Source organism: Electrona antarctica, assembly GCF_951216825.1.
Source record: "Electrona antarctica genome assembly, chromosome: 21".
NCBI classification, from domain to species: Eukaryota; Metazoa; Chordata; class Actinopteri; order Myctophiformes; family Myctophidae; genus Electrona; species Electrona antarctica.
In genome coordinates this window covers 29,595,187-29,613,508 of record NC_136802.1, presented here as the reverse complement: position 1 = coordinate 29,613,508, position 18,322 = coordinate 29,595,187, and the positions used below count along the sequence as shown (strand labels likewise).

At 41.6% G+C, this 18,322-nt stretch overlaps 1 protein-coding gene and 1 long non-coding RNA gene across 3 annotated transcripts; one reads left to right on the top strand and one right to left on the bottom strand.

Moving 5' to 3' along the window:
• Positions 1 to 1,564: 1,564 nt before the first annotated feature.
• LOC306914164 lies at positions 1,565 to 12,478 on the top strand. 2 transcript variants are annotated; one of them, XR_013788655.1, is made up of 20 exons: positions 1,565 to 1,584; positions 4,995 to 5,177; positions 5,778 to 5,822; positions 6,512 to 6,547; positions 6,766 to 6,801; positions 7,038 to 7,074; positions 7,267 to 7,343; positions 7,540 to 7,601; positions 7,782 to 7,843; positions 8,029 to 8,083; positions 8,264 to 8,358; positions 8,538 to 8,603; positions 9,101 to 9,148; positions 9,451 to 9,525; positions 9,786 to 9,829; positions 10,419 to 10,528; positions 11,115 to 11,161; positions 11,528 to 11,606; positions 11,820 to 11,897; positions 12,374 to 12,478. It is a non-coding gene; the product is annotated as an uncharacterized lncRNA (long non-coding RNA). The 2 variants fall into 2 exon arrangements; XR_013788656.1 differs by having other exon boundaries at positions 1,570 to 1,584; positions 11,463 to 11,606.
• Positions 12,479 to 13,456: 978 nt separating this feature from the next.
• On the bottom strand, positions 13,457 to 17,911 carry arl2 (ADP-ribosylation factor-like 2). The gene is made up of 5 exons (XM_079490786.1): positions 17,664 to 17,911; positions 16,683 to 16,793; positions 16,052 to 16,214; positions 15,156 to 15,236; positions 13,457 to 14,331 (listed from the first exon to the last, which is right to left on the bottom strand). Exons 1-5 carry the CDS (start codon positions 17,726 to 17,728, stop codon positions 14,197 to 14,199), a joined length of 555 nt encoding a protein of 184 aa, XP_079346912.1. The 5' UTR covers positions 17,729 to 17,911; the 3' UTR covers positions 13,457 to 14,196.
• Between the last annotated feature and the right edge of the window lie 411 nt (positions 17,912 to 18,322).

Sequence of the window (18,322 nt, the reverse complement as noted above, 5' to 3'; positions counted from 1 at the left end):
ACATTGAAGGGAAAATTCACGTCATATTTAAACGAGCAAATCAGCTAACCATTCACAGGTAACAGGCATTCTGATTGGCCAGTATGAGATGATCCATGATGATGTATGATGATAAGAGCTGATAATTCCGCTAAATATGACATAAATTAAACATCACAAAGAATTAAACGCCATTGACATTGAAGGGAAAACTTACGTCATATGTAAACAAACAAATCGGCTAACCAATCACATGTTGGTGGGAGCGCTTGGCCAATAAGGGACCACCTTATGTACCTCATGTAGCAATGTCAAATGTCCACTAACATAAATTGTTAATTGTTAAAATGAGCGCCCCTCATTTCACACGGGTGTGATTTTTAACAAAACATTAAATAAAAATCACACCCGTGTGAAGTGAGGGGCACTCTTATCATCGTACATTCATACATCATCTCATTCCGGCCAATCACAATTTGCATCCTCACCTTCGTCATCAATGTTTATGTTATGCAATGTTTGTGTTTACACTATGACGTACAATTTGACGTAATTACTGCAAGTACTGCGATCGGCTGGATATGTATGTATGTCGGTGTACTCCACCGGCCAATAATAAGGGACGACTGTTCTTGATGACGTAACTAAAGTACGTTTCAAGGTTGGTATAAGATCAATAGGGGGTGCGTATGCATGTATGTCGGGGTATGTATGTCGTGTCCTCCAACAGCCAACCATTCTTGCACCACGTCTCTGTCTGTGTGTCTGTCTGTGTGCGTGTGTGTACGGTTGTAATGCACACTCGAGAACCGTTTGCCCCACCGACTTCAAATTCGCCACCCCTTCCACACCCCGCAGGGAGTGCAGTGCCCGGTATCGAGTCGTTCTGACTCACGGTTGTCCAGAACCACCACAAAATGCTCTGGTCAGGCTCTGCCAGTGGGCCTAATGAGGCCAAGTCCCCTCACCTGTGCAATTTCCAGCCTCTGCCTCAGCCAATTGATTGCCATGGCAACCCCACACCTGCCAATAATTGATTACTTAAACAGTCCACTTTTCACAGTCAGTTTGCCCTCTTCAGACACAGGCAGACAGGCAGATACAGAAATCTCCATACAGTATGGGCACAAAAGGGACGCAGACAGATATTTAAAATGGGTGCTATGAGAACGGGTATTATTAGGTTCCCAGGTTCCATCGTTCCCAAGTAGGCCGGTGGCCGACGGGCACGTACAGGTCTAGTCCAACTATAAATGTGCCACATCTCTGTCTGCGTGCGTGTATGTGTGTGTACGGTTGTATTGCGTGTAACTCGAGAACCGTTTCGACTTCAAATTCGACACACGTGTTCCACACCCACACAGGGAGTGCAGTGCCCGGCTTCGAGTCGGTGGCATACACCATTGTCCAGAAACACCATAAAAGGCTCTGGTCAGGCTCTGCCAGTGGGCCTAATTAGGCCAAGTCCTCTCACCTGTGCAATTTCCAGCCTCTGCCTCAGCCTCACCTGCCAATAAGGGCCTTTCTCAGCCCCACCCTTCTCCCATTTTGGAAACATTTTGAGTTTCCAAAATGGCCGCAGCACCAGGAGGGGGTGGGGCGAAGGTGAGCTGGTGTGGTCGACATATGCCCTTACTGGGCTGCATTCACAAATTCAAGACACCTGTCTTGTGTCTGTGTTTAATGGCCGCTCCAATGCATTTCCAATGGAAGCCCTATATGGTTTGACCAAACATTTTGTTTGATGGGGGGAGGGGGGGCAGAACACATCCATCAAAGCTGTGTTCAGACACAAGTCAGGTGTCAGACACAAGGCAAGTTTATTTGACCCTATAATGATCGCCCCCCCGCTTTTTCCTTTTTCCCCTCATTGCATATGGTGATTTTATTATTACTTGCGCAAGCAGAGAGCACAAGCACTGCGATCGGCTGGGTATGTATGTATGGTGGTGACTCGGTGTTGACCACCGGCCAATAAGGGACCACCATTCATTGGTCTTATTGAAAACCCATGTTCTCTCACCCCCATGTATGTATGTTAGGGCTGGGTGCAATAACCGCAATATCGCCATACCGCCGGTATACAACGCATACCGCGGTATTTTTTTTTTTTAAGTTTTTTTGTCCGTGCTGTTCTGGCGCCCTAGGTTCTAACCCTAACCCTAACCCTAGTTCTAACCCTAACCCTGGGTTCTAGGCCTAAGTGCATATGGTTGATATGAAATAAAGTGTATCATAATAAACAGTGAGGCTCAGTCAGTCTAATCATATGCCAGCAACACCAGAGGGAGTTCAACAAACCATGTGCAACCCAGATTCGGCACAAACAAGTATTGATTGATTGATTGAACTATTTATTAACAGTTTGCAGAATTACAGTAGCCTACATTTCAAGCACAACTCAATACAAAGACTGTTAACTGCGAGTGGACGACCCAATAAAGCATTACACTTGTTTACAAGAGGTTCCACCTAAATTCATTTCACTCCTATGCCACAAAAATGTGGAACGCCCTACCAACTGTCATTAAGACATGTAAATCCCTTGACTCCACCCACCCCCACCCACCCCTTTTCCCCCTCACTGTATATGTTTTTCCCCCTTTTTACCTCCTTTATGATGATTTCCTGTTTTTGGCTTTATAGAAGTGTATAGTGTACAAAATGTTATGATTAATTGAACAAGGTGGACCCTCTTGTAAACAAGTGTAATGCTTTATGGTGTCGTCCACTCACAGAGTAACAGTTAACAGTTTTTGTATTGAGTTGTGCAAATGTACTGTAAACTGTTAATACAAACTTAAATCAATCAATCAAGCAATAATGTTAACTCATGGCTTGGGGACTGGGGAGGCGCGCAGTTGCTGCGTGGTGTGGAGCGGCTGGAAGTTGAACCTTTCAATTCATCATATATTAAATCTATCAGTTAACTTGGAATTTGTTTAATATGTTTAAGATTTTAGGTTCCATGATGAGGGGACGTTTTTGAATGGTGAGGTGTTTGTTTCATGCGATGCGCTGCTGAGCGGGCATTTCATTGGAGTGAGAATGGTTGCCATTGCGATTCCAAGTGAAGTGTGCGGGATTCTTTTTTTCTCTACTTCTCAGTTCCAGTTATCCGACGCACCTGTCCATTGTAGGTGTGCAGAAGGACTTTTTCTTATAGTCAGTCAAAAGATAAAAACAGTTCTGTCCGTCCTGTCTGTACAGCTCTCTCTCTCTCTCTCTCTCTCCCTCCCTCCCCCTTTCTCTTCTCTCGCTGACAGGCATCAATACAAAGTTGAAACCGTTACAACGATGCACCCTTATCCATAGGCTACACGTTTAGCCTAATGTTTTTCTCTCTCTCTCCCCCTTTCTCTTCTCGTCTCTCGCTGACAGACATCAATACAACGTTGAAACCTGTTACTTACGATGCGCCCTTATCCATAGGCTACACGTTTAGCCTAATGTTTCTCTCTCTCTCTGACGGTCTGAGCAATGCACGATGCACCTGGCTGTTACAACAGCGCGAGGTATTAATATTCGCTCAAAACAAAGTCGGACAATGTTTTAAATTAGGCTACTCCAAACCAGACCCACCTATAAATGTCTGTTGTGACATCAATGGGATCGCAGGAAAAAGACGCTCAACACAACTTGTCTTGATCTGAAATGATGTGAAATCCGTTCGCTTTTTTATTTCTTTTTTTAACAGCGGGCTGCGGGAGATGTCTGACGCAGTTGATTTGATTGACACCCGAACACGTGTTGCGGCATTGAAATGCCAATCTTTCCTTAATAAAACTGTAGTCCATAATATCCGTTCCAAAACTCTGTTTGCCTGCACCCCCTGTTAACTCCTCCTGATAGCTAACGCCCCCTCCTCAACGCCCAGAATGGTTACTTGGCCCAAAAGGATTTATATATATTATAATCACACAAACAAAGTCCGGATCGTTTGCAGCGGGGGTTAATTGCCTCGCGCTGTGGATTTAATTTTGGTAAACTGGATAACAACAGAAACACGTGGAAAAGCTATATGAGTCGTCTTGTCTCTGTAACGGTGCCACTGTGTGTGTGTGAGCTGTGAGGGGGGGCCGCGCATGGAGGACGAATGACACTGGAACTGCACTAGACACACAGCTGCTCTATACATCTCCGTATACGGTGTTTTACCGGATTTTGCAGACCTGCTCTATACATCTCCATACACGCTGTTCCACCGGACTAAATAACACTATAAAACCGGAGGATTTTTTTTTCGCGCTGGGGGGGGGGGGGGGGGGGGGGTGCGGTAATTATCGCCATACCGGCGGTATGGGGGCCGACAATAACCGCGGTAATAAAAATCCCATACCGCCCCAGCCCTAATGTATGTATGTATTTGGTTAAAATGGGTAAAGTTTAAAAAAAGGCAAAAGCATGCTCTGTTGCACTGGCCTAAAAGTGGGTCCTCTAAAACTGCTTCAACTTCTGAGAATGTGTGTTTGGTTCATTAGCCACCAGATGGCATACCTTATAAGTATGTATGTATGTATGTATGTATGTCTGTATGGCTGTATGTATGTATGTATTTAAAAGGGGGGATTTTTTTGTAAAATCCCAGCCTACAATACCTTAATATATTTAAAATCCAAAGTAAGGTTACCAGTGAAGGGCAACCTGCCTATTCACTGGGGACTATGCAAGGCAGAGGCGTCCACCCCCCTGAGTCCAAGTTAGACTAGACCGCATACCTAATGTATGTATGTATGTATGTATGTATGTATGTATGTATGTATGTATGTATGTATGTATGTATGTATGTATGTATGTATGTATGTATGTATGTATGTATGTATGTATGTATGTATGTATGTATGTATGTATGTATGTATGTATGGTATTTGTTTTGTCCGTGGACCTCCATCTGAAAATATTTTGTGCCAGGGGCCCCATACACGATTTGTGTTTGTTAAAATGTTTCAATAATAGAATCCTTTCCAATTTAATATTTCACATTTTCTTTTGGCTCGTTTGTTGTACGATCGCAGATTCCCAGAGAGAGACCGCCCCAGAGCCTAAGATATAGATTATAGATGGACCGCCCAAGGAACCAGTGAGGAGCAGGAGGCGGTGCTTCAAATTCGGGGACATAAAAAGCGGTGGGACCCACTTCCTCTTCCTCCTTTCCTTCTTCGGCGCCGCTTAGCAAGCACTGGCAGGCATGTTTGGAGGTAAGCGCTGCTAAACTCTTCGTGGTTTGGAAAAAAACATGTCTCTTATTTGTTGTACCATTTGGATATTTGTTTATATATGCCTTTGCCAAGTGTAGCTCCTGGTAACTGTCGTATTGCAGCGCACTTTGTGTAGAATACAGTTTTGGCGTTACCCTCCATGGCCGTAGCCGCTATATAGGCCTCGGTCCGTTTCCAATCTACAACCATCTAATGGAAAATATGTCTTTTTATAGTCTACTAGGCGGTGTATGCGTTACCAACACGTGTATTTCACACTATTCTGCTAATATTGTTAATATTTGTATTTGTGACCACCTAGTTTTTCATATAGCATAGCTTACACTGGCTCTACTCTGCAGCGTCTTTCAAATGATGAGAAACACAGACCTGTACTGAATGACTGTGATTGATCTAAATACAATCTCTGATGTGAGACGCCTGTTTTAGAGCACTATTACTAAATCATGTAACGTTTATTCCCCCCCCCCCACACTCCCACTCCCACTGAATCCCCCACGTGTTTGCATTCCACGATGACTTGTCTTGTTCTCTGCTGCCTGCAACGCGGTAAAATGTCCCAACTTCTGTTTCCAATAGGCTGGATGGCACCGACATGCGGAGAAGCTGCGTACTATGGACTAGGTAATTTGCTGTGTGAAGCTACAGGAGTGATTATTTAATCAATGTAATCATGTATTGGCTAAGGAGACACGGTATTGTGGCACGTGGGGGCGATGGTGGACTACCATCAGTGGTGTAGCTGCACATTTACTCAAAGTATGCACAATTTAAATTTTAAGCCTTTACTTGCTTGGTTATTTTCAAATTTCAGTATTTACTATTGCCCCGCCCTGCTCCACTAAATCTCAGATGCTACAATAATGTTGCTCCACTATTGAAGACTTAAGTTAGTTTGTAGATTTTTATGAATATTACAACCTGTATTGACCACTTAAAACCATTTTGGCCATTTCAAAACTAGCCTAGCATGTAGATTCATGCTATTTTCTAAAAGAGTTGTGTACATTTCTTTGAACACTTGTCACTGTCATGGGACATTCTGCATAATGAGTACATTTTGATACCAATAGTTAAATGAATTTTAGAATTTGGGACTTTCACTTGTCTTTGGACATTTCTACATTACAGTATACATTAAGTACTTTTTCCACCACTGGCTACGATGATGTCTATTGAACTCTCTCACTGAAATAATTTGAGGAAAATGTTATCAAATGCTGAGTAGCCTAAACTTCCCAGACTAAGTACAGTGTTGCTATATTGTATTCAATTTGACTTTGGATCATGCTAATGGCTGCTCTCCTTTTTAGGTCTGGGAAATGGGGAGAAGACCATCTCCACTGAAGGTGATTGTCCTGGAAAGTTTTTCTGACTATAAATGCTTAATTTGACCCAATGTGGCTTTACTGTTAAGAGCTAAATGCTACATTGATGATAACTCTTACTGAATGACCCTTTGAAGAAACTTCTTTACCAGATTCTGAGTAGCATAGACTAGGTACAGTGTTGCTATATTGTATTCAATTTGACTTTGGATCATGCTAATGGCTGCTCTCCTTTTTAGGTCTGGGAAATGGGGTGAAGACCATCTCTACTGAAGGTGATTGTCCTGGAAAGTTGTTCTGACTATAAATGCTTAATTTGACCCAATGTGGCTTTACTGTTAAGAGCTAAATGCTACATTGATGATAACTGAACTCTCTCTTACTGAATGACCCTTTGAAGAAACCCCTTTACCAGATTCTGAGTAGCATAGAGGCTCGCTAGTGAAGCACATTTACATTTTGCAATTGTACAAATATTGCATGTGTTTAACCTCATGTAATCTCTCAATAGATTATGTCTACGAGATGCTAAGGAGACACCCTGATTGGTAAGTAACCACGTGTTGAAGGTTCTAATTGTTTAAGAGTTTCACATGGGTTCTAAATGATGAAACCTTTTTTAAAGACAAGCATATGCCTGATATTTGTGATGACAGCCTTTACCTGACTTTGACCCTACTGATGATGGTGCCATTTCCCCTACAACATGGATTTTGTTTAACAACTAACTTGTCCTGCAGATAAGCTTACTGTGTCGTGATGTGGCATCTTCTGGCTGTTCCCTGAATGCCTTAACTGCACTGGAATGCTGGCCTAGGTGAGTTTCATAGAAGATAAAAATATAAAATGGAAATGCTGCTTTGGTGTTTAATATGATGATGATTTCATAGACAAGCATATACCTGAATTCATTGATGTCACTCTTGACTCTGATTATACACACTCCTGCATTAAAATCCATTGTGTAGTTTATGCTAGATTGTAAATTTATTGAATGACTATGTGTTTAATAGGTGGCTGGCTATTGGACAAGGGAAGAAGATGGTGATAGTTATGTCGCAAATCATGTCCAAAGGTAAGAACTACTGAGTCTTGTTACTTGATGGCTAGTGCAGTTTCTGTGATGATCAACTTAGCTCACTTTGAACCGATGTGAAACGACACGAACAACTGAGAAACTGCATCGCTTTAGGAAATGTCAAAACTATTAGACCACATGCCTACTTCATGTTCTAATTGCTTAATGTCCTTCCAGAACATTTTCTGTCTGGGAACTAATCAGTGGAGTGGTGGCAATGTTGCCAATCGTGTCCAAAGGTAAGCCATATTGACTACTGGAGTCTTGTTACTTGTAGGCTGGTGCAGTTTCTGTGATGATCAACTTAGCTCACTTTGAACCGATGTGAAACGACACGAACAACTGAGAAACTGCACCGCTTTAGGAAATGTCAATGTCAAAACTATTAGACCACATGCCTACTTCATATGTTCTCCTGTTGCAGATTGCTGTGACATGTATTATGGCTAGAGCCTAGAGGACCATCAAAGGCTTTTCAGGTAGGAATGTTTTACTTATTTGAGCAATGTAAATCTCCAGACAATGATGATATAATTTGGAATCTCGTTCGTCTGAACTACAGTGTTGAGTAACCATTGCTGATGTCAGCGGAGGCAGTAGGTGAGGCTGACTAAACCTAGCTCATTTACACGATACTGAATGGCTTTCTTCTCTTCCAGATGACCTAGCAGTTATGATGTTGCACCTTGAGCAGTGTTTAACTCCTGCTGCGACTGGAATCTGACCAGAGGACCTACCACCAGAGAAATTTCAAGTAAGAATGACTATTGGCAGTGTAAATATTCTTGCCTTCACAATGATGATATAATTTGGAATCTCGTTCGTCTGAACTACAGTGTTGAGTAACCATTGCTGATAGTGGAGGCAGTAGGTGACACTTGACTAAACGTGGCTAATTTACACGGTACTGAAAATATATTTCTTCTGTTCCAGATGACCTAGCGGTGATGCTGGTGCATCTTGACCAGTGTTGGTTGACCTCTACTATGGCACGTTAAGGTATATCAACACGTGACTGAATTGGCATTCTTTAGAAACGAGATGCATTAGTGTCCACCAGGTTCCTTTGTGATGACACCTGCACATGTCTTACGCCTTGTCAATGCCAGAACCTGAAAAGGTGGACCCACTGGTGTTGCCTTGGCAATAAGGGGATATCCTGTTGGGGTTACCAACTGTCTGAAAGGCAACTTGTGGGTGTGATGCAATTGGTCTAGAGACGTAAATACTCTCTATCTTGTGGAATTAAACTTTTATTTTACTATGAACACCTATAATGCATTTAATCAGGTGCGTTTTGAACTCATAGTTTAAAACTACAACATGACTTGTAACTAAAGTAAATTTGTATTGAGTAGAAAGTAGTTTGACCATACAGTGGAGCTTTTAGAAGCAACAGCTTGGACATCTTGTCTTTTTACAACTGGCTTTAAAAAGGGGACTTTAATGTTTTTATTATGGCCCAACATTGTTCTTGTTTCCATCCCATCTCTTAGTGTCAGCAGTGCAGTGTTGTAAAGGACCATTCCAGCCAACCATGCAAGGTCAGTACAACTCAAATGTCTTCATTGCTGCAACTTAAACTCTAGGATGACCATGATGAATTTCCAGTTCACAGTTACCCTGCCAGTTTGCAAGCTCTGCTCTCCTGTTGACCCAATACGACACTGACAACCCTGAATCAGTTCAGGTGTAAGGTGATCTATTGGGACCCTGAAGGAGAGCGGATTCTGGTTGTGAAAATGACTGACATTGAAATTGCTGATCAAATCTCCAAAACCACATAATGCTGGCCCTGGTAATGCTGTAGTTTGTTTATTGCAAAACTTGCTTTTTATCTCAACAGTTCTCAACACCCAATCCTCCTAGAGATTTTGGCTGAAGATGGCAACAAGTTTGACTCCTGCTGTGTCTACAATTGGTATGTGCTGATCTCTTGAGGGACCATTTAGATTGGTGTATACAAAAACCAAGTGGGGATTATATACATATGTTATGCATTACCACTACTGGAAGTGATGAACGTGTTACCGCCCCAGTCTGAAAATTCATGACTGACTGGTAGTTTCACTGATCCTGAAATGTTGTTGTGTGTGTGTGATCTGACTAAGGTCTCTACTTCCATTTACCCTGAGAAGCTTATTTTTTTAATGGCTCATTATGTTTCCATCCAATTTCTAGTGTCCTGAGCATTGAAGAGACTCCTGCCAAGCCAGCCCTGCAAGGTCAGTATAATTCTGGGTGATAACTTAATCAGTATAACAAAATTTAAACTTGTGAGCTTGTAGATGGCTAATTTCACAAATGAAGGCATATTGTCTTGTGATTGTAGTATTATGCATTATGACTACAGGAAGTGATGATCTTGTTACCGCCCCAGTCTGAAAATTCATGACTGACTGGTATTTTTTCTCTGATCCTGAAATTGTATTTCGTCATCTGACTAAGCTTTTCATTCAGTTTGACATTGTGCTTTTTGATTATTGGACTCGGTGCTGCCATTTGCACTGAGCATATGTATATATATTGGGGGCTGGGCAAGAAACTTAATCAGTATAACAAATATTTAAATTGTGAGCATGTAGATTCTTAGAGTTCACAAATGAAGGCACAGTGTCTTGTGGGATTGTAGATGAACCATTTTCACTTGTGAATACATTTTGAATAAACCAAATTTTGATAGGTTCATTCACCCCCCTGCTCTCCTGTTCATGTATGATATTGATTTTCTTATTGTGACCATACAGTGGTGCTTTAGATTGAAGCAACGCCTTGAATGTTTTATTTTAAAACTGGCTTGTTGTATGATCGCAGATTCCCAGAGACTAGAGAGACTGCCCAAGGAACCAGTGAGGAGCCGGAGGCGGTGCTTCAAAGCGGTGGGACCCTCTTCCTCCTTCGGCGCTTAGCAGGCATGTTTGGAGGTAAGCGCTGATAACTCTTGGTGGTTTGGAAAAAAACATTTCTCTTAATTGTTGTACCATTTGGATATTTGTTTATATATGCCTTTGCCAAGTGTAACTCCAGGCAACGGTCATATTGCAGCGCACTTTGTGTAGAATACAGGTTTGGCGTTACCCTCCATGGCCTTAGCCGCTATATAGGCCTCGGTCCGTTTCCAATCTACAACCATCTAATGGAAAATATGTCTTTTTATAGTCGACTAGGCGGTGTATGCGTTACCAACACGTGTATTTCACACGATTCTGTTAATATTTGTATTTGTGACCACCTAGTTTTTCATATAGCATAGATTACACTGGCTCTACTCTGCAGCGTCTTTCAATGATGAGAAACACAGACCTGTACTGAATGACTGTGATTGCATTAAATACAATCTCTGATGTGAGACGCCTGTTCTAGAGCGCTAAGCACTAAACTAAGCCGAAGCTTTTCATTTTCTTGTGACCAATGACCATACAGTGGTGCTTTAGATTGATGTTTTCTTTTACAACTGGCTTTCAAAAATGTTCTGGCCCAACTTAGTTTTTGTTTCCATCCCGTCTCTAGTTGTCGTCATAGCTGTGTTGAAGGACCATTCCAGCCAACCATGCAAGGTCAGTACAACTCTTGATTGCTACAACTTCACCTCTAGGATGACGATGATGATGAAACACTAGCCAACACAGTTACCCTGCCAGTTCACCTATCTCACTGCACTCCTGTTGACCCAGTACGACACTGACAACCCTGCAGGCTCACTTCAGGTGTAAGGTGATCTATTGGGAACCTGATGGAGTGTGGCAACTGGTTGTGAAAATGACTGATCCTTTTTCTGATCACATCCCCAAAACTACTATGTTGGCCATGGCAATGCCACAGTTTGTTTATTGCAGACCTTGCTTTCATCTCAAACAGTTCTCAACACCCCATCCTTGGAAGAGTGGCTGAAGATGGTTTACTTTGCATTCGTCTATATACAGATGGAGAGTTCCCAACGTCACGGGTCGTGACCGGCTGAAATGAACCTGCCAAGATCTTGCTTTTGAACCTGCAGTCAAGGTTGGTATGCACGGCTTGAATTTAACAAATTATCTCTGAGCAACTTTACTGAAGCCTCCGAATGGAAGTGATGATTATTGTACCGCCCCAGTCTGAAAATTCATGACTGACTGGTATATCCTTCTCTGATCAAAATGGTTTTCACGTTGAATATGGGGTGTTTACTACAAAGTGGCCAGTACTGTGTAATCTACTGTACTATCTCATCAACAGGTGGACCCCCCCCCCCCCCCCCATGCCACACAAACTAGTTCTGGCTGAAATGAAGATGCTTGTTAATGCTGTCTTAAGGTTGGTATTTGGTGTGCTGAGATTAAATGTAATTGAAGGATAAAATGTTTAGAACACAAAGCCTTTCAACCATAAAACACCACAGCAGACATGTCACATATGACAATGCCATGGCCTCAAACTAATAATTACACCTGACCTGAAAAGTACTTTGGACATAATCTTGGCCTATGCAGATGCACAATGAGACCTGCATTTAAGGTTTCATGAATCGTCAATGATCAGCAGCATTGATCAGTAGCAAGTGTCCACATTTACACTTGCCACTGAAGCCTCCTAATGGAAATGATGATTCTTTTGTACCGCCCCAGTCTGACAATTCATGACTGACTGGTATATTATAATCTGATCCCAAAACTGTCGTGAGCTAGTTTAAAAATGTATAGTGTAGAAATGGCATGGTGGTTGCCCCAGTATGAAGACTTGTGACATGCCTGTATAAATCTGTTCCTCACTAAGTTTCATTTTGTTTGCAGGTTCTGCACAAGACTACCTTGGAAGACCATTGGAAGTCCACTATTTTTATTCCTCTGAAATGAGTTTGGACATTTTACTGTTAAATAAAATTGTTAAATATGCTAGCCATGTCTACTTTATTTGAGTATATAATTTCTGGCTTATATTAATAAATGGTGTAATAACTCAAATGGTTCTAACTTAGCTTTTTCAATGTTTCCTGAGTATTTGATATTGCATTTTACTTGTGATAAATAACGGTGGCATAAGTAGCATCATTTACTTAGAGAAGATTAGTAATGTGTGGCAAAAATGCATATCGCTAGCTTGTTTCACAAAGGTGTCTACTATAACATATCAAGAAAGTTGTTCAATCTATAAGGTACATTATTAATTATGCTTAAGTAGCTTATGATGCTGTATCCATTCCAAGCATTAGTTTGCACAAACTCCTTTTATCAATGCATTTTTGAAGAGAGCTAGTGTTAAGCTTTTATTGTAACAGCATTAAAATAAACCAATGCATTTCAGCTATACAAGCCTTCGTCAGGGTCCCATAGTTGACATTATATAGCGACCAGTTAAAGCATCATTGAAAATGGTGCGATTTCAAATAGGGCAATATTTGCTGTAAAAGTAAGTAGTTGGAACTACAACGCATTTGTAATGAGACTTCAAATTCTGTGCATAACTGTTGCCATATTTTCCCAATGCCTGGGTTCTGTTGGCTCAGCAAGACTTTAGATCTAGAAACCTGAAGGTGTTGAGCTTCAATGCTTCAAACTAGTACAATATCCTGAAGCTTAGTACAGATACTGTAGCCTGGTTAATAAACCAGACCGAATCAGCCGTTGGCAAAAAAAAGTTGCCTACCAGCGCCGCGACAGTGTTGTGTGATATTAGTCTGGCTTATTAGCCAGGCTACAGATACTGGACATTGTCGTTCCAACTTTATTTTTTTAACTCAATTCCTGGGGGCCAGGTCCTGCATGCAAATAACTACAACCAGAAAAGTTTATCCAAGATCTTTTACATACACTATGAAGCATAAGTGTACCCTGACAAACATTACCGTTGATAACATGTAGGCAATGGACACAAACTTACTTTGGGTGGAAAGGTTTATTATAAAAAGACCATTTACACATGTTTCAATAGTGTATCCAACTTTACTCCACACTTAGAATTGCCATTTAACCCACTAAATGTTATATTCACACTCCTGTGCATAACTGTAGCAAAGAAAATGGGAAACAAAGACCAGTCAACTTGATTTGTGTCACGTGGGTGAGACCTGTGGGAGTCTCTTCCAATGCCAAAGTATTGATCGCAGTGACGCACCCACACCATAAGGTGGCATATCTGTCCCTGTTCACCTCCTTTTTAACATCAGATTTGAACTGGAAACGTGAAGGTACTCGTAACAGGTTCAAAGCGGCAGCCAAGCTAATCAAACGAAGCTATGGGAAACACTCCAAGAACTAGTTGCACAGAGCCTATAATACTGCCCAGTAGTATGCACAAGCTAGCCACAGGGCTAATAGAGACAAACGATAGATGCAAAAGATTATGATCTGGGACTCATCAGTATATTCCTGCATGCTGTGGTCACTAAATGGAAGGGGTCAACTGATGACCTCTCTTCTGATTTGTAAGACCTAGAAGCTATCATTCCCACAGCCTGTAGACATAGCTTTGACTGTTCAGCATCAAACGCCTGGCACATATATTCAAGTGCCTGTATTGTCAGTGTTTCCTATTTAACCGAATAGCTTTGAAGAGAGAAGAAAAAAAAAAGTTCCATCAAGTTGGGGATGCATCCACGTCGGCCTCATCTTCCATCTTAGTCTGCGGTAAAGACTCTTGCACCAATGTCATCCAGTAGCCAGTCCACTCCAGCTAAAAGGTTCTCTCCTGTTACTGCACTGCAACCGATGATACACCAGTGATGGCTCTTAATCTCATCCAGGCCCAGCGCCTGGAGGAACATACACACACACACACACTATATATTTTGAACTTTGTGCCTATTTTATCTATAAATGTCTAAATGATTTGGCTCCTCTTCCTCTCAAGGAGTTTATACACAGGACGAGAGACAGCGGTTATGATACCAGATCTGTATCTAGGGGTGACTGAGGTTTATGGCAGAAAGTCTACCTTCAGTCAAAATGTTCTGTCCATCAAAGGTTGTCAAAACTGGAATGAGCTCCCTGTCCCACAGAGAGATCCCCACTTTCACAGCTTTTAAAAGGACAATTGAAACAGTGGTTAAAAAAGAACCTTGTGGATCACGTATGACTCAGTCCACAATAGAGTAGGCCCTAGCAATAGTTTTAATCTTTTCGTATTTCTCTCAACTCTTATTTTCTCTATGTTTTGTATTCTGTCCTCTCATGTCTTGTTATGTCAGTTTTGTTCAATGTCCGGGGACTATGGATGGAAATTAGCATCTCTGCTAAATCCGGTGTATTCACACTACATTTTTATGTAATGTTCATTAATATACTCTGTCCCGTCCAAATAAACCAATAAAGTAAAGTAAGATTGAAGGCTGTCGGAATCCACTGGTTTTCAAGATTTTTATCATTACGTCCTACATACAAGTACATAATCCTAAAAAATAATTTAGTTTTGGTTCCTAAAACATTTTTGCAGCAATAATAAAATAAATAAGAGCTAAAGGAAAGGAATTTCCCACACTGAATTTAGTGTAGTGTATTCAGGTTTGTGTGAAGGGGAACTTGCACACACACACTACTTTGTGTGAGTGCGAATGAGTGAGAGAAGATGGAGCCTCACCTCTCGTATGTCCTCTTTAGACAGGGCTCCCGGTATGTCCTGTTTGTTGGCAAAAACCAGTAGAGTAGCACCTCCTAACCTCTGGAGGGACGGAGAGAGCGAGATTAAAATAATCACTGACTTGATACTAATATACGTAGTATATATATATATATATATATATGGCCATAATGTAATGTTGGGTTTCCCCAATATGAATGACCACAAAAGAGAATTCAAGTCTAGGTTACTGGTTATTGTGGTTAATCACTCGCTTTGAATGTTATCAACCTATAATCACCAGTAGGTTACTCATCAAGACCATGCAATGGAGCCAGTGGGCTCGTCTAGACTAGGTTTAGATATTGGAGTTCGAATCCCGGGCGTTACATTGGTGCCGTGACCCAGATCAGATTTCCCCATGGGATTGGGAGGAGTTCGAAAGGGGGGTGAGTGTAGCAGAGTGACTCACTACCTCAGCCTGATGACTGAAAGCCTGAAAGTCTAATATCTCCCCTGGTACATCCCTTTGGTCTAGTGGTTAAGATATTGGACTTTAACCCATTTTGGGCGGGATCCCCTTTTGGTGTTAGCATTATGTTATGCTTTAGCTATTGAAAAATAACAGATCTACAAGCTCATAGCGCGCCACCGAGTGGCGCGCTACGAGCTTGTAGGTCTGCTATTTTTGAAAATCGAAGAACCACTGACATAGAAACATAGCTTTTTCAGAAAACTGTCAGGATGTAGAAGACATTTATAGAATCTGATCTCAGGTCAAAATGGGTTAACGTGGGAGACCCGAGTTTGAATCCTGGGCCATGCAACCATGTATGTACTGTATCTCCAGAGCTAATCTGTGCTGTATTATGTATGTTTGTGCAATCCTGTCCTGTATGTTGCTGTACTGTATGTACCTCCTCTAGAAGCAGTGTGGAGAGCTCCTGCTTGCAGTCATCCAGTCGGAGTCTGTCAGCGCTGTCCACCACCCACACTAGGCCATCTGTGCTCTCAAAGTAGTTCCTCCAGTAGGATCGCAGTGACTTCTGGCCTCCCACATCCCATATGTTCAGTTTGAACCTGGACAAAGATCATAAACACACAATGCCTTCAGTAGTTCTCATACAGAAATAGCAGATCATATACAAGCTCACAGCGCAGCACGAAGTGGCGCACTGCAGTCTTGTACATCTGCTATTTTTAAACATGAACACAATCATTTAAACACACTTTCAACCTGACGTTCCTATTTTGGGCATGTCATTTACAAAAAAAAAAGGAATAGACAATCTACAACTTCCAAATAATCTAGTTGAACCAAACTACAAGTACACACAATGTGACATGTTGCGAGCTTGCAGTTTAGCAGCTCATCATATGTCAGGGATTAAAAAACAAACAGCCAAGCAAACTATGCCCTTTGCCTAAACAGACATTGCCCTGCCAGGGTTAGTATCTTATATTAAACAACACAGAACAGACATAAAGAGTCTTTATTTCAAAGACTGCAGTGCTGAACTGATGCAGAAGACTGTGTAGTAGTCTAACCCTCTGTGCTCCAGTGTTTTGATGTTAAAACCAAGCGTTGGAGAGATGGTGCTGACGTCTTCCCCATTGAACTTCTTCAAAATGGTCGTCTTTCCGGCATTGTCAAGACCCCTACAATATTAGACATGGTTAAGGACTAGGGTAACAACTGGTGCAGTAGCCGCAATTTACAACTCTAGTATTTATGGAGGATGGAGGATAGTTACATTATTACAGTGGGAGCATGAACATGTAAGAAGAAAATAAGAACCAGTATTCCAATGGGTCCAATGTAATTATTATTTAGTCACAAGCTCTTAATACTTTTCCTTGGTTGAATATTTATAAACCCCACAGACAGTCCACTGTCACTAGCTCACAACAGTATGAGGACGTCAGGCCATTCACACTGAGCACTATGACTATAAAAATATAGTTCTGACAATCAAGTGGGTGATCAGGTCACACCAACTATACAAAAAATACAATGTTGAAGATATAGTTATCTTTATAACATGCAGTGTGAATGGAATGAATTCACTTTACAGTATAGCAGCGGTGCTCTAGTCTAGTAGAATTATGTAATTAACGTTTCTTTCAGTCTACACTGTAGTGAGTAGTATGATTATGATTTACTTTACAGCAAGTATTGTAAGTATTGATGAATTGATCAATACAAGTATTGATGTATTGTAATTCTACAATACGAGCGAGTTGCCTGGACGCGCATTGAAAACAAGCGAGCATACATACACGATAGCTGTGTGTATTAGAATTTGGGTGTGTCCACTGACTGAACTGAAATGCTTTATTTTGTCATTACATAAATAATAACAATAGCTAGCGACTACAAAGGCACCGCAGTAGCACTAAACTACAGCAGGCCACAACACAATCGAATCAATAATATTATATACCATCTCATTTTAGAAATTAGCATGATATATCATCATGTGATAAACAGTGCTAGCTTTATGAATGGACAATTAGCCGAAAGGATACAGCATCAACAGCCTCATCTCTCGCTCCTTGTGCTTCATCTTCTTAAGAATCGTCAGCAAACCCATCGCGACAAGAACTACCGATCAACTCCAACTACACGTTCATTCGATGTTTGGTTATTATAAATTACATGAGTTCGTGTCCACTGTACATAAACCGCACGTTAGCGACCATCGAGGAAGTAAGTAGGAAGCAAATCCCGCCCCTACGGACAATACGGAGTAGCTGGTTGGCCTAGTGTTGCGGCAGTGCGTGGTGATTGGTTCTTTAAGGCGTCTGTCAATTATTTGGAGCGATCACGCGTTTAAAGGATGGTTTCCATGGATTTTAACTAACTGTGGGTTTGGCGCCATCGTCTGTCAAGATCACATCATTGTTTGGCGTGGAGCTTACTTTTTACTCAGTCAGAGCGCCAGCGGTTTATCAGCAGACTGCAAGAGTTTATCAGCAGACTGCAAGAGTGTGTCACACACACACACACACACACACACACACACACACACACACACACACACACACAGTCACACACACGTACACACACACACACACACACACACACACACACACACACACACACACACACACACACACACTGGCTACATTACACAGTAGCCTATGCCTTAATTGGCTAAATGTAATTGTAAGATTCCATGGAACCT

Excerpts from the sequence above, each read along its gene's own strand:
- arl2 (XM_079490786.1), bottom strand. The coding sequence starts at position 17,728 with ATGGGTTTGCTGACGATTCTTAAGAAGATGAAGCACAAGGAGCGAGAG. Across the intron at positions 15,237-16,051 it reads CCACACTGCTTCTAGAGGAG|AGGTTAGGAGGTGCTACTCT; the intron begins GTACATACAGTA and ends CCGTCCCTCCAG. Across the intron at positions 14,332-15,155 it reads CTAAAGAGGACATACGAGAG|GCGCTGGGCCTGGATGAGAT; the intron begins GTGAGGCTCCAT and ends ATGTTCCTCCAG.